The following is a 14,483-nucleotide window of genomic DNA, read 5'->3' as shown; positions in this document are numbered from 1 at the left end:
TAAATTAACCGAGTTTTTATATAATTGTAAATATAATTTAAATGTACATACTTGGAATTTTCTTCGCGAAATGAAGAAATCGCGTGTGCGGGAATTCGCAGAGTCAGGGGATCGAATCTGCTGCACATATGGCGGAAATAATTAATTTGTAAGTATGCGAGGCATGTGCTGAGTCGAAGATAAGATGCAAAAAACATGCGTAATATATTTTGAAGCAAAGTAGCCTGGCCATTCGATGCGGCAAAAAATCTTGGAAGATTTACATCCTATAGTAAGCGCAATCCTTCAGATTCGTCCAGCAATTTGGAGTATTATATCATTCTAACTTCGTTCGTTCTCCAAAATGAATAAAATTTACAATTAGATTTAAATTTTTGTCATTTCAGAGTTTGAGGGTTAATTTAAAAAAGGAAGAGGGTAATTTAGCGAAAGGGTTAAGTATATGATAACGCGCATATTTCCGCCACGCACCTGTCATTTCACCCCTTAACGACATTCGTCTTGCACATCCGATGAACACATTGTCATCCTTTCGATCGAATTCGTCGACAGAACGAAACGAAAATGGCTGGCTATCGGCTGGTAGCTTTGCAATTACCAGCCAGGGGTTCATCGCGCCCCTGAAGATAAATGAGACAGTGGATCAACGTCGACGAACTCCGACTTCTGTGTACGACGATTTATCAAAATTAATGACCGTGAGGCCTACCCGGCTGACCGGCCGTATAGATAATTGGAGTGCATTCTGTGACTTGCAATTGATAGGATGTGTGCTTAAGGAATGTGGATCAGTTTGGTAATTTGAGGGAAGTTGAATTTAAGGATGATAGAAATTAAAAAAAGAGGACACTTTTCATTTGAATACAATTTATTTTTATTGTTGTAATTCATTTTAATACAAAAATGTGAGTTAGACGATAATTCACGATTCACTAGAAAAGGAGCACGCTAAACCAGCCCTTAATCCCTTAAAACACACATAGAATTCAAATTCACCCCCGAGAACTCGCTCTATCTTAACCATTCAAACTTATTCCATTTTCAGCGAAGAACCACCGACTGACCCATCCCCGAGGAATCTGCCCATTCGGAATCAGGAAGAAAAACGATCGGCAAGCAGTGGAAGAACGGTGCAGGTGGATCGAGGAGCATCAACCCCCTGCTTACCGATTCTTCGTGCCAGAAGTCGGCCGCAGTTACGGAGCCCTCGAAAGGGTGTCTCCGATCTTTCGATCAGCCCTTAAAATCACATCGTTAAAAGCGTGTGCCCGGTTCTCGTGCAGTTTCCTCGAGGAAGATCCGCGAGATCGGTCCTTCGCGGCAATCGCTCCTCCCGGGCTACCCTGGCCAAGTACTCTTCAGCCCCGTCAGGCTGATTTGCATCACGGTTACGAGCTCGTTCGAGCTCGTGGTGGTTATATTACAGAGCAAGAGAGAGAAAGAGAGTGAGACGAGCAGGATGGAAAAAGGGAGACAGAAGAGGGTGCCTCTCGCGCGTCCGCGTTCCACCCCCAAAGGCACCTCGCAGGAGGCAGCTCGGACACTCATAACAATCATAACAACGGGATCCCGCGAGTAACTCGCGGACCACCTCCGCGCATCGGGACCGCCCCCAGTACCGCCTACGATACCCCTTCCACTTGAAACGAGCATTGGTTGCCAGCTAGGCGGGAGAGAAGCCACGGCGGGTTTGCCTTCCCTCGGTTGAACAGCGGGGCCACTACGCAGCCAGACTGCGGACCGTCAGCATTCAGGTCCAAGTTTTCGCGCCGAGCTTCGACCGCGCAACGTGCACACCACGCTGCCACCCGACACGAGGCACACCACCACCGAGGATCATCGAGCGTCCGACAGAGGCAGTAACGAGCCCACTATCGATCGATCCTCTTCGATCATATCGCTCCGTCCCCGCTAAGAGGACGCGACCATCTCGACCAACAGTGTTTCCGAAGGGATTCGTAGACAATTTCACTCGGAGGACGAACGCGAGCGACCTGGTCCAGTGGGACGTCTGGTGAAGAAGGTGGTGTCCAGCAGGAAGAAGCTCGCAAGTGGAGGAAGTTTGTGATACGTCGGTGATCAGCCAGTGTGTGCTGCGAGAGTGATCAGGGAATCAGAGCGTAGAGGTGCGTGCGCCGACTCGTTCAGTCGGCACGTGGACGCGGACACACGCACTCGTACACTTGACTGTTACCCCGTTCTGTGGACACCTTCTACGGTGAAATTATCGAACACGGTGATTCAGTGGAATAAGTGAGAGAATCGTCTAACCTCTACGCGATTATATTGCTTGTTGTGTTTCGGAGCAACGCTCGTCCTACGGCGAAGTTTCGAAAAACTTGTATAGGTCAGGTTTACCGGCGTAACGTCGTGATAACCAAACAAGTCGCGGGACGTTGTTGGAAGACTGTCGAATATACGTTATCAGAAGGGCCACGTGCGGGAGGCAATTAAACGCGGCAGGTGCTACGGACAGGTGGTGGCCGAGTTAATTGCACGGCAATAAGCGTAGACATTCTGCGAAAGATTGATCAACGTTCAACGGTGCCGGAACAAGCGTGTTGCGCGTGTGTGTTCGCATGTAACGAGTTGGCATCGCGAGTCGAGTGATGCATCGAGCGACGATACAAGGACTCTAATAAACTCCTAATTATCCCGCCGGATAATTACGACACGTGACCGCCGCCGACGCGAAGTGGTGTTTTTTTTTTCCAGCGTGGAATCGAGCGATAAGCACGGACAGCGAGCTCATCGTTGACAAATAGAATAATTAAAATCGCATTAAAACAACGTTGCACGTTAGAGTCGCGTTATCTCGAAGGTGACCCGTGTGTACATAGAAACGCTGGCATTTCAGTGGAACACTTTTTTTTTTTTCTTTCATTCTTCTACAACGGTGCTCGTCGGACAGAGTTTTGTCGTTCTCTTCCGGGTGCCGTCAGACGAGAACGATCGAAGAATCGAGTGACGTTATTATCAGGTCTCGAGCAATTAACAGTTTGCTGCTTAATCGCTCCTAATTACTCGCAATTACCCGGCGTAATTATGTAGGCTGATGTCACCAGCGGTCGATGTATTTGTGAATCGTCCGTCCGTCGACGTCGGTCCACCGTCACCATCCGGTCTGTTCCGTGTCGTCGTAACCAGTTGCTGGAAAATTACCTGGTGATCGTGGAAAAGAAAGGAGGTGAAACACGGGAAAGTGCTGGCACTTGAAAAGGGACGAAACGCGATCGAATAGTTCGCTGGCAAGCGAGAACTGTCGAGAACAGACTGTTCGGTGACACCGAGAACACGAGTTTCGGTTCGATCGAACAGCTAGTGGCATCGAGCTGAATAAATAAACGGCAGTCGAGTCAACCTACGTCAGGACGACGTCCCACGTACATCAGCTGCAGGTCGCTTCAGGTGAGTAATGTCAATCGTCAACTTTTATTCATTCATCGTTACCAGCAGGAGAATTAATCTTAATTGGATAGATGGTCCATATATGTTCGAGGAAATTTGTATTTCTGAGATGAGATTCATCAAAGTTTCAGAATCGCTAGAAAATTACCGCGGTGGAAATGAATCCATATAATCAGACGTATTCTATAATAGTAACGGTTAAGCTTTTCAATTCAAGCTTTTACTTTGCTATCTTATAATAATTACAAAAAGGGGGTTAATTAGAAATGAATTTTGTTCTCGAGATCAAACTCGTTAAGATTTCAGGATTAGTCCAAAAATGTTCCTTAATGGGTTAGCTATCTGAGTAGAAATAGATATCTATAATCAGACAGAGTAATAGTAATTATTAAGTAGATAATGTAACTTTCTAATTAGAGCTTTTCCTTCATTATTTTATATCGCTAGTGTAATGGCAACTTTGTTCTAAATTCTTCTTATTTTCTCTAACTCCAATTGCTGAGTGATATAATTTTGTCAGTTATATCTTAAATTTATATCGAGACTCCATTATTTGCATATCATTGATATTAAAAATCATTTTTTAAAGGAACATATTTGATCTGATCTGAAGATAAACTTTCTTGCTAGATCTGAACAATAAATTGTAGATTGTCAGGTGTGTTGTTAGGAAAGTAAAAGAAGTGTTTCCATCAAAATTTTGTACGCCAAGGCGGCGTGTATTTATATCTGGCTGGCAATTGCGAGGCTCGCGAGCGATAATCGTTGCCCCGATAGCATGAAGTTAATCTCTGTAATTAAGAAAGTTACTCCGGGGCCTGGCCACGCGGGAATGTTGCCTAGCGAGAGATTGAAACAGGCGTTGGGTTCCATGCGAAAGGTACGCCCGAAGCTCGGCGATAATTCCCCGCGGCTACTTAGCTGTGTTCCAATAATTAGGGTGATAATTATGCGCGATCGCGAACGTGTCCGCGTCGAGTGTGACCTGAAAATGCTAATTGAAGGATCGTGCAGGTAAATGCAAAGTGATCGTGGATCTTTCTTAATGCGTTCCCTTTTACAATGTGTTCTTGAGAATTATGTTACAAAGAGAATTGAAACGGTAACTTTTATATAAAATTCTTCTTTCTTATTTCGCATTTTCTGTTTAATTTGAAGGAAGATATCTGGTATCAAAAAATATTTCATACACAAAGTCTTCTAAAATCTCTTTGGAAACATCCACGAATTTATTTAATCCACTACGAATAACTCAAACAACATCTGAATCCACTAACAGATGAAATTCGCATATTTCGAAAAATCATGAAAATTCTCTGATAAAAAGTGAAATATCCGCGATAAAAACGCATATCTCAATGAAAATGATCAAACACCAATTTATCCATCCGCACGTTTCACCTCGATATCCAGTAAACAGTCGGAATCACTCGAAAAGAACCGCGGATACCGACCGATCGGAATCATCAGCGGAATCATCCCCTTCGAGCGCGCGTACGGGCACGAAGTGCGTGTCGAACACGCATGCACTCGTCATGAATCCAATTAACCCAGCTCGCACACGCGCGTCAGATATTTTCGATGAAATGACACCGTCAGTGAACTACGCCACGACCCCGTACCATGTGATTGGAGAGGTAAACAGGAGCACGTGTTGGCAGCGTGACTACGAGTGACGTTGCCGGGGGTCGAGGGCGGATAGTAGCACGAGGTGTAGGCGGAGGAGGTGGCGGTGTGCGGTGAGGAAAGGGGCAGCGGAGGGTAGAAAATCAGTGCGAGCAACCAGAGGGTAGGAGAGTTCTTTGCTTGCCACCTCGGGACTATGGTGAAAGAGAGGGTTGCTTGAAAGAGGAGCGAACGGGGAAAGGAGAGGCGGTCGCTTTACGGGACGGGAAACAGAGAAAGAGAGGAGAAAAGTGGTGGTTGATGGAGAGTCGAAGGCGGAAAATCCCAAAGGAAGCACTCGACTCGAGGTATCGTCGGGACGCTCGTTTCGAGCGTCGCTGAGAAAGAAAACCGACGCTTTTCTTCGGGATTGCGAAATCCTTTTCGTCCTGTTTACTTTCTTCGAGGTATTCTGATACAATCAATCGAACAATTTCTTTCCTTTGCATTTTTTTATAGTTTGTAAATTTTGCAAATTTCAATTTTTCAAATTGATCCGCGAGAGCAATTGTGTCAGTTTTAAAATTACACGATTTTCGTTTGGTGAAAAAGAGAAACAAGGATAAAAATAAAAGAAACACCTCGGTCAATAAATACATATTCATGTCCGTATGGCAGTATACAGAAATATCCTGGTAGCTTTGAAAAGAATCGGAAAAGTGCAAATAAAACGTACGGTTTTGCGGGCATTCGGTGGATAATAGGTAGCGGAGAACACGGATATTGTCCAGGTCAAGAAAAGTAATCGATGCTTTTCCCCCCTTCTTAAATCCTTCCACAATTTCTCCTCGTTCCTCCGCGTTTATCCTCTGTCTCTCTTCTCCTTCTCCCTCGGCTCGTCAACCCCCGTTTGCAGCCCCATTCAACTCCCTTTTACCCGATTCAACCCCTGCCGACGATCCGGCGCGCGATAACATTTCGCTCGACAACTTACCCACTTCCAGCTCGCTTTGTAGCCTTGCTTCTCTATTTTCCATCCGGCGCCCTTCCATCGATTATCGACTCACGAATCACCGCTGTTAAGCAAGTTACGCCGTCGTCTTCGAGAATCAAATGTGAATCGGCAAGTGTCCGCCACCGTTTCGCGATCGAACGCGATATCGCGTGTATTCATCGACCTAACGTGTCCCTCCTTGTGTTCCATTCATTTTAATTTCTTCCTCTTTATCGCTTCTTTGAGAATCTTCCTCGATACACGAAAATGGTATTTTCAAAATGATACAGGGATGATTCTGAACCCTTTCGCTATTTAAATTTAAAGTTCAAGATTAAGGAATATAAAAATTTCACGACCCTCCTTTCATTTAAAGCAGAAAGAAAGCCCCTCGAAGCTTATTGTCGCGCATTGATGAAACGATTCAAGCACAATTGCACGTGACATTGTGCCGTCACGTAAGTACAATTACACGTTTCGAGTAAGTGGTTCTTTGAATGAGCAGAGCGAAGGAAAAGGGAGCGGATAAGGAACGGAAAAGGGAGCCCATTGCAGTTCGATCTGTTCTTTTTTCCTTTTCAACCGGATCCCCGCACGCAATTGGACGACGTGACGCCCCATAGCGCGAGACGATGCGTGCGGTGTCATTAATTCTAATAATTCATAAAGAAGCACGCACGTGCGTAACAGGGCGGGGAGGATTACGCGTCGAGGGACAAACCGATGCTACGGCACGAGTGTTTTTGTACGCTCGATGCTCCTAATAGAGCTAATTTGCGTGTAAAAGCACTCCCGAGATTTCCGTGCCTCGCCGCCCTATTGAGGACTTCTTCTCGCCGGGAAAAGGGTCCCCAAGAAGAATTTAAATTCCTCGAAGAATGGCCCCGTGCTCCGCACATATTTTACGCCACCCGTTCCCTTTGCCTCTTGCCTCTTCTTCTGGGATAATAGAATCGTTTCCTCAGCTAGATAATGCTTGACTTATATTTCTGACCCTTCTATTTAATTATCCTTCTTCTCTTTCCCTCTCTAACAGTTTAGCCTTATTTTTAATTTTCATCTTCCAATGAAAAAAAAAATGGCTGTTTGAAGCTACTTGACTCGTTACACGGTCCGATGGATCAAAAAAGGACATACGGCTACTTTGCGCTTCAAATTCGATCATTTTCCGGTTCGATCGACTGATAAGTGGCAGCGGTGTTCAAGTAGGACGGTTAATCCCGTTAGATAAAGGAGAAAAAAAAGGAAATAAAAGGGGTCCAATGAACCGGGAGCAAGCTCGTCTTTGGGCCAGATGTTAATACGAAACGACTCAGCGTGAGCCGCGAAGGCGGTTTAGTACGTAAATACATCTTCAGCAGGGGGTACCATTATAATGGGCATGTGCGGTTAAGGTTCTATTTGTGGTAATTCGGAGTTTAATGCACTCACGCTCTGATTTAGCCGGCGGGCTGACACTTTTTTTGTCCGGGCGCAACCCCAACCACGCTGGCGCCGTAAAACATGAAATATTCTTCCTGCGCCTTCGAGTATGCTTTCTGTTCGCCTACGCATTCGCGTGTTCCATCGTCATTTCCATCCTTTGTGGCAAAATTTTACGCCCCGTTATACCACCTACCACCTCGGCCTGAATTATTCCGATTCGAATCCGAACGAGGTGTCAAAGGACGTAAATTTTATTCGCATCGGGGCAATTGAAAATTCAGAAATTTATGAAATTATGAATAGCCTTTTGGTATCGGATAACATCTATCAAAGTTTCAAGTTCACCCTGATCAGAGGAGAATCTTAGTGTCGCGTAGCGAGACCTTGATGGTTCTTGAATCTTGGACCATAAACAGAGATTCCGATCTGATTCGTGAGACGATTTATGGACGCTAGTGGAATGAAAGGTTCGTTGCGTAACGCGGAGTGGACGAAGAGTCGGTATCCTCGTCGAGGTGGTCGAACAGTCGCGTTAACGGGTCGCTGTTCAGTTTAATCCTTGCGTTTCGTGACCCGGGACAAAGCCCCTCGGATTTCTGACGAAATGGTATCGCACGAAACGACCATTACCTCGGCCCGCCACTTAGCCGCCTCGCTTACATACGTTCACCGTTAAAGATTAATTCGAATCACTCGATACCATCCTACCTGTTCAAAGGAGGACCTCGTTTCCAACGGTTTATACCGCTGGAAACATGAACGATCACGCGTATATTAATCGTACGAGAACTTATAACAACGAACTCCTTCAATTTTGGCAACGGCTTTTGTCGATTCCCGTCCGAGCGAATCGGTGTTCGCGCACTTCAGCTTGCTTTCAGCTCGTTCTCTTTAGCATTACCAGCACGGTTAGGCGCCACAAAGCCGCGATTATGCGTTGCCATTAGACTGGTCGATTGATTACGGGATCGTGAAAAAAAAAGAAAAAGGAGTCGGCAAGGACAATGTCGCGATGGGCGGTTGCCAACTGGTCCCGCTGGGATCATTTTATTGGCCGTGTTTCAAGTAGGAGGGCTACCCATGCTGTCTTCTCCCTCTCTCGCGAACCTTTTCTTTTTCTTCTACCCCCTCGCAGACGGCCTTGTACCTTCGTCCAACGTTTCGAACCCCTGTTTTCAACTGTCCAAAGATATCGGCGTTCATTTTGCTCTGTATCCTGCAGGTAACGTTGAAATTGCTGTCTCGAGTGGAAAGCGAGAGCGATCCTTAATTTCTGTTCAACTCGTGGGAACACGATGCATTTCATTCAACTTAATCTCGAAGTAAGGAACTTCCCGCCAATTTCGTGTCTCCGAGTGACTTCTGTTTCCGCTCGTCCGGAAGCGGACGCGTACTCAATGGCACGAAATCGAAGTCTCGGTTAAAATGGGCCAAAGACTACTACGATGGCGCGGGTAGTCCGCGTCATGGTGGTGCCATATGGCGATTATTCGAGGCTCGGTTATTTATAGCGTTTCGTTTGCAAGAGCAACGCGGCATTCGGCTTCGTTTTCGCGGCTAACTGGACCGAGCCTAAAATTCTAAAACCGCCCCGTGCGAGTCCGTTGCCGGCCACGGGAATCGGCCTCATAAATCGATGCCCCGGACTTTGGGCGGTTTACGCGCACCTCGGTGTAGCCCGAGGGGCGAGAGAGAAACGGAGACATCCCGTTCGCGTGTTAGAAGGAAAGAGAAACAGTCAGGACTATGTGGAAACTAGCTGCTGGCCAGAGGCGTACGGTTGTTTCTAAACCCACCTTATCTACTAGCCCCTATAATAAGCTGCGATCTGAGACCGTATATCCCACCCACACGCACACACAGACTCGGGAAGAAGCCGAGTCCAAAGTGTGCACACGTACAGGGTGTTCGTGAAAATTGTTTTAGTACTGTAATTGTGGTACAAGAGGTAGATACTCTTTAGATTTGATTTTAAGATCCTTTCTCATTATTTTATTATTTATTTTCTTTAAATCTGATAATTAAAATTTAAAATGTTTCATTTCATTTGAGTTTCTTATCTCAGAACGTAATTTTGGAAAATTTTCCTTTTTGTATTGTAAGATTTTCATATAAATATTTGTTCAATATCTTCAATATTATGGGAAATAAAAGGGTGTTCGAAATTTAGTATGGACACCCTGTAGGCACACCAGGTCGGCCATTCGAAGAGAAGGAGCTACCCGCAATTCCCGGACGCTTATACGCGGTGTTGTAGGCCACGGAACGCTTGCAATTACAAGCTGGTCAACATATAATTATCCCCAATGACCATAAATTACCGGATTTTTATGCGCAACATTCTTAATTACCCTTTGAATTAACATCAATCAACCCCCTTAATTGTACGCTGCTGCTGGCGGCGTCGCTGACGTTGTGTTGCCTCTCTTCTTCGTCGGTCATCCTCCACCTCCTCCTCCTTCTTCTTCTTCGGCAAGTCGAGCACGGGTATAAACGGGGCACGATGATAATGCGAAAACACGATACTCGGCCCCGAAGCGAGAAGAAGAAACGTCGAAGAAAGGGGGAAGGTTAAGTGGACGGGACGAAAGTCGGTGATACACGCGGTGGGGTGGTCGGGGTATGAAATCAGCCCGAGGGTGGCTTTTAGTGGTTAAACGTCTCCGATCGTGGAAAATGTGAAGGTAGAATGGAGCGGGTGGAGAGGAGGCTCGTGACGGCTGGTCGCATAATGCACGCGTTTTAATTGCCTCCCTAGACACTCGAACGATCCTCGTATCAATGGTCCCGGTGTGTTTTAATTGCATATTCGATTACGTGGACTTTCACCGGCTGATCCCGTCAGCAATTATCGCTCGTGGAGACATGCTAGGATGCGCTCGGTGAAAGCGGATACTCGTTTCTCGATGAAAAGAACCGCGAGCCTCGATTTTCCCGAGAAAATTGACCGACGGACTTCCGTATCTCGCGTGTTGCTTCAGCTGCATTCCACTTGGAAGACGAGACATCTGCTAGAGCGATTGATTTTTTTTTATTTGAATCCTTAGAGGTGTAATTGGTTCTTCTTTGGTAATTAAATCAATCTTAACCACTTTGCTTATCAGAGCAAGGACTTAAATTGGAAGAAAAATATGATTTTTTAGACCTTAAAGAATGATAAGAATTCTTTAGAAACATTTTAACTTGAAATGATTTTGAAATCTGAAGAATTTCTCGGAAATTCCAACCCTCGTCAAAAGATTTATTTTATCATAGTACCCAACTAATCCCTATCAATTATCATGATACAAACCGAACGTGCAATTACGTGCAAACGAATTGACACGTGTAATCGGTAAAATGGAAGGTTATCGGATTCGACGATGATTAATCCATTGCCAAAGCCGTGGTAGAAACGAAACGCCTCTCGAACAGGCTGCTTGGAGGGTAGCAATTTTCAAATATTAAGCCTCAATGACACTTGAACGATCACGGTTATAATCATTGCCGATTTCTTCGAGCTGGCTACGAGGGATTCTCCTTCCGTTTCACGTATCACGATCGGGAACGAGAGGGACGATGCGATACGCTAATGAAACCGCGCTCTCATTAAAGCATCCAAATCGACGATACTAATTGGCTAGCTTTCGGAATACCCAGCATTATACCTCAGGATGCGATATAATAATCGTTGCGGACGAATTCGGTCCCGGACAGCCGGTGGTTAAAGCGTCTAGTAATTTCACGGGCGCAGCCCTAGAGCGATTAATATGATTCCAACGGAAATTAACGACCGCAAACGGAAAAAAGGGAGGCTCGTTCGTCGGGATGCTCGACTGGCCACTCGATCGTCGACAAGCAGTCCTTCGAAATGAGAGGATCGCTTAAGACGCGAGCAATTTACTTCCTTTTAAGCGTACACGTTAACTGTTTGCTTTGCTTTGCTTGTTACTTTGACTCTGCACGTTGAAAGCGGAAAATTTCTTTTCCTTCATCAACGATCGTTCTAATTCTTTTTAACAACGGTTAACAGGTTCGCTTTAAAGATTGGTCATCATTTTTCCTCTCGAATTATACAGTTTCTTCCACCGACACTTTGGAATAATTTCTCAGCGAAATCGTCGTCGGATCGCGTCTCTCGTCGCTAATTAACCGACACCGATAGATTTCCAGGAATTCTCACGTACGATGCAATACCCGCTAATTCCGTACGATAACGAGACGCAAAACTGCTGTAATTACACGGTTACGTAGGCTGGAATAACGTGTCGAGGCCCTACATACTTCCTAACGGTGAATCTCGATGATCGCGATCCATGCCTCGACCGTAGGCTGTTGCAAACTCGTACAACCTTTATCATGAACGACGTTTTTTTTTTTTTCTATTTTCGAAAACCCTAATATTTAGAGGGCGACCATTATAAAAGGCTTTTCTCGAGGAACAAAGTAGTTGGTGGGCTGACGGTGCGCCCTTTGACAATAATTTGTCCAGAATAACCGGCTGCTCTCTCTCTCATTCTCTCTCTCTCGCTCTCTTCCTCTAACCCAGGCTTCCGCTCGATGATCCATCCAGCCGTTCGTCATAGGCGTACGGCTTTTAAAAAAGTGAAGCGCTGGACTCGGGCCAGCGCAAAAATAGAAGCAGATGTTGTTAGTTGCGTTCAGCAAGTACACGAACCGCGGGCTTCGACGATGGATCACGACGACCTCTGGCCCGGAGGAAAAAAAGAAAGCGAGCGGATGAAAGCTTGATCGAGAGGAGTCAGGGAAAGGAGATAGGTTGAACATTAAAAATTTATTATCTTCTAAAATCACTGTTATCATTTCATTCATTTTATTCGATTTAATAGAGAAATTCTAAAAATATAGAGACCTTGGTTACCACAATTTACCCTACACGACAGGGCAAAGATACAGGGATGATCTCATTGCCCTTGAATTCTTACTAACCGTCCCCATAGATAAAAATAATTAGCCTGATAAATGCGAGGTGTCTGTAAGTGGCGCCCGGTTCCCAAACGCTTTTATTCTTGAAGCAACGGGATTCTTGCTTCTCTCCCTCACGGTATCTCCGACCCGATGCCATCGACCAAATGTTTTTGCTTTGAAGTCGGAAGATGAACGGGGGCCTCCTAATTTCCACTGTCTGCATTCTTAACAGCTGCACGCAGCACGCTTCGATACGGCCGACGGGAGAGACGCGTTTAATTAGTATCGTGTTTATGCGTGTCGCTCTGCCCTTTCATGTCACCCTCGGGTTAATGCCGAGGACGATTTGAAATCCTATCGATCCTCGGGGTTGAATCTTCTTTTGGTGGTATCGTTCAATTATTATCATCCTGCCGATATCAGTTTTAACGTAATTTTCATTAACGATTGATGATCATTCTTTGGTATATGAAATGAAATTTGTCATTGAATTTCAGGACGTTTCACGTCATCGTTCTGTCCGCGTAGAGAAATTGTATTCAAGCCATTATGGAATTGCAGGGTACTGTAGGTCGGCACGCGGCGATTTCAACTATTAGATCGGTCCTTAGAGAGTTTTGGTCGATTTGCAGATTACGAGTCCCCGGGATGCAAGGCTGACATGGCGGAGGGTTCGGCCGAGGAGGAACAGAGCAGTACCGCTGCACCCGCTTCCCCGCCAGCTGATCTTCGCACTCTGAACACCCAATTGTCGCCGCCTTATCACCACCAGCCCCATCTCCAACCTCGTCTTCAGCATCTGCAGCATCCCAACATGTTGGCGACCGCCGTACCGCCCAGGCACAGCCACAGCATGCTGTCTCATCAGGTGAACACGGAAGCCGAGTTGGACGCGCCCTGCGACGTGCCATTGAATTTGAAGAGCGAGGTAAGTCAATGAATCTCTATGGATTAATCTAACGATCGATTAAGAATCATTCTAATCGGCCGGATACAGCCGCTTCATCGTTCGACCCCGTGTACGTTAATTAGACGATGAAATCGAGATATTATTGGTGACCCTTGGCTCGTGGAAACCATTCGATCGCGTATTTTCAGTTAATTTTAATTGAATTTCTCTATCCAATTAATAGGAAATGAATTTTTAGTAGAAATTCGAATTGATTGATCAAAAGCGATTACTTCACTGATTAATCCAGTGTTTGTTAATTACACGACGAACCAAGGGGTTCTTCGGGAAATTTGATATCTGTTAGGCGAGCTATAGCTAGATCGTTGATGTAATTTCAGTAAAATATGAAATTAATCATTTCAATCGCTCAGTTATATAATATTTTGCAATAATTTTTTATTTTTCGACGATCGTTTTTCAATTTTATTGGATGTTTATTTAGTATCAAAAGCTTATTTTTCGTCACGATTCTTTAATGATTTATAGTTCCCGATCGAGGGTACGAAATCGAACTCGAATGATCCTCGGTGAATGCGCGTCGATTCGGATGGTTAATAAGAAAGCCCCTTTGTCGAAACGATTGTCACACTCGTTAGCAACGGTTTTGTGTGTCAATGACAACCAATTGTCCGCTTAAGTAGCTGCTGCGTCGCGTCCAAGCCTAATTCGGCCGATGATGGTCTCTCTCTGACCTGTATATGATTAACGTAGAAAACAAAGCGTATCGAATCACTTCCATATGAATGATGGGGTCAATGTACAGTTAATATTCTTTCTTCAAACATCCTATTGAGACGTTGCTGCTCGAATATCGGGCACAAAAATAACATTCTATTTAATTTTCACGATAATTTCTTTTAAAATCATTAGAAATCATAGATCGAACATGATTTCACGAAATCAAGACCGCTTTCTATAATCCTCGATTCGCGTGGGGAAAAAAGACAAAGCCGTGTTATCGGGAACGCATAAGTGGCCATTATGCCAATCTAATCTCCATACTTGGCGCATGGTCATTGGAGCGTTTTAAAGCGAGAGGCAGTCGGGCTCGACTCGGCTCGGCTTATTACCAGAATTTGCCAGAAAAGGCTGCTCCCGTTAGCGGATCTGTAGTCGTGGGAAAATCTTACAGATAGAATGTCAAAGTTTCTAACGGGTTACACGCTGGTATGCGACTTCTACGCGCGTACA

At 45.2% G+C, this 14,483-nt stretch overlaps 1 protein-coding gene across 7 annotated transcripts in view; it reads left to right on the top strand.

The window, feature by feature from the left end:
• Positions 1–14,483, top strand: part of LOC114872572 (POU domain, class 6, transcription factor 2) — a 215,708-nt gene that overhangs the window by 90,383 nt on the left and 110,842 nt on the right. For all 7 annotated transcript variants that reach the window (XM_046288588.1, XM_029179888.2, XM_029179892.2 and 4 more), the window contains exons 4-5: positions 1,046–3,408; positions 12,973–13,268. In XM_046288588.1, coding sequence (XP_046144544.1) covers positions 13,002–13,268 — 267 coding nt within the window. In that variant the 5' untranslated portion in view covers positions 1,046–3,408; positions 12,973–13,001. The remainder of the gene's footprint in view (positions 1–1,045; positions 3,409–12,972; positions 13,269–14,483) is intronic.

This window comes from Osmia bicornis, chromosome 14 (genome assembly GCF_907164935.1).
Source record: "Osmia bicornis bicornis chromosome 14, iOsmBic2.1, whole genome shotgun sequence".
Classification (NCBI taxonomy): Eukaryota; Metazoa; Arthropoda; class Insecta; order Hymenoptera; family Megachilidae; genus Osmia; species Osmia bicornis.
This window is presented reverse-complemented; position numbering and strand designations above follow the sequence as displayed.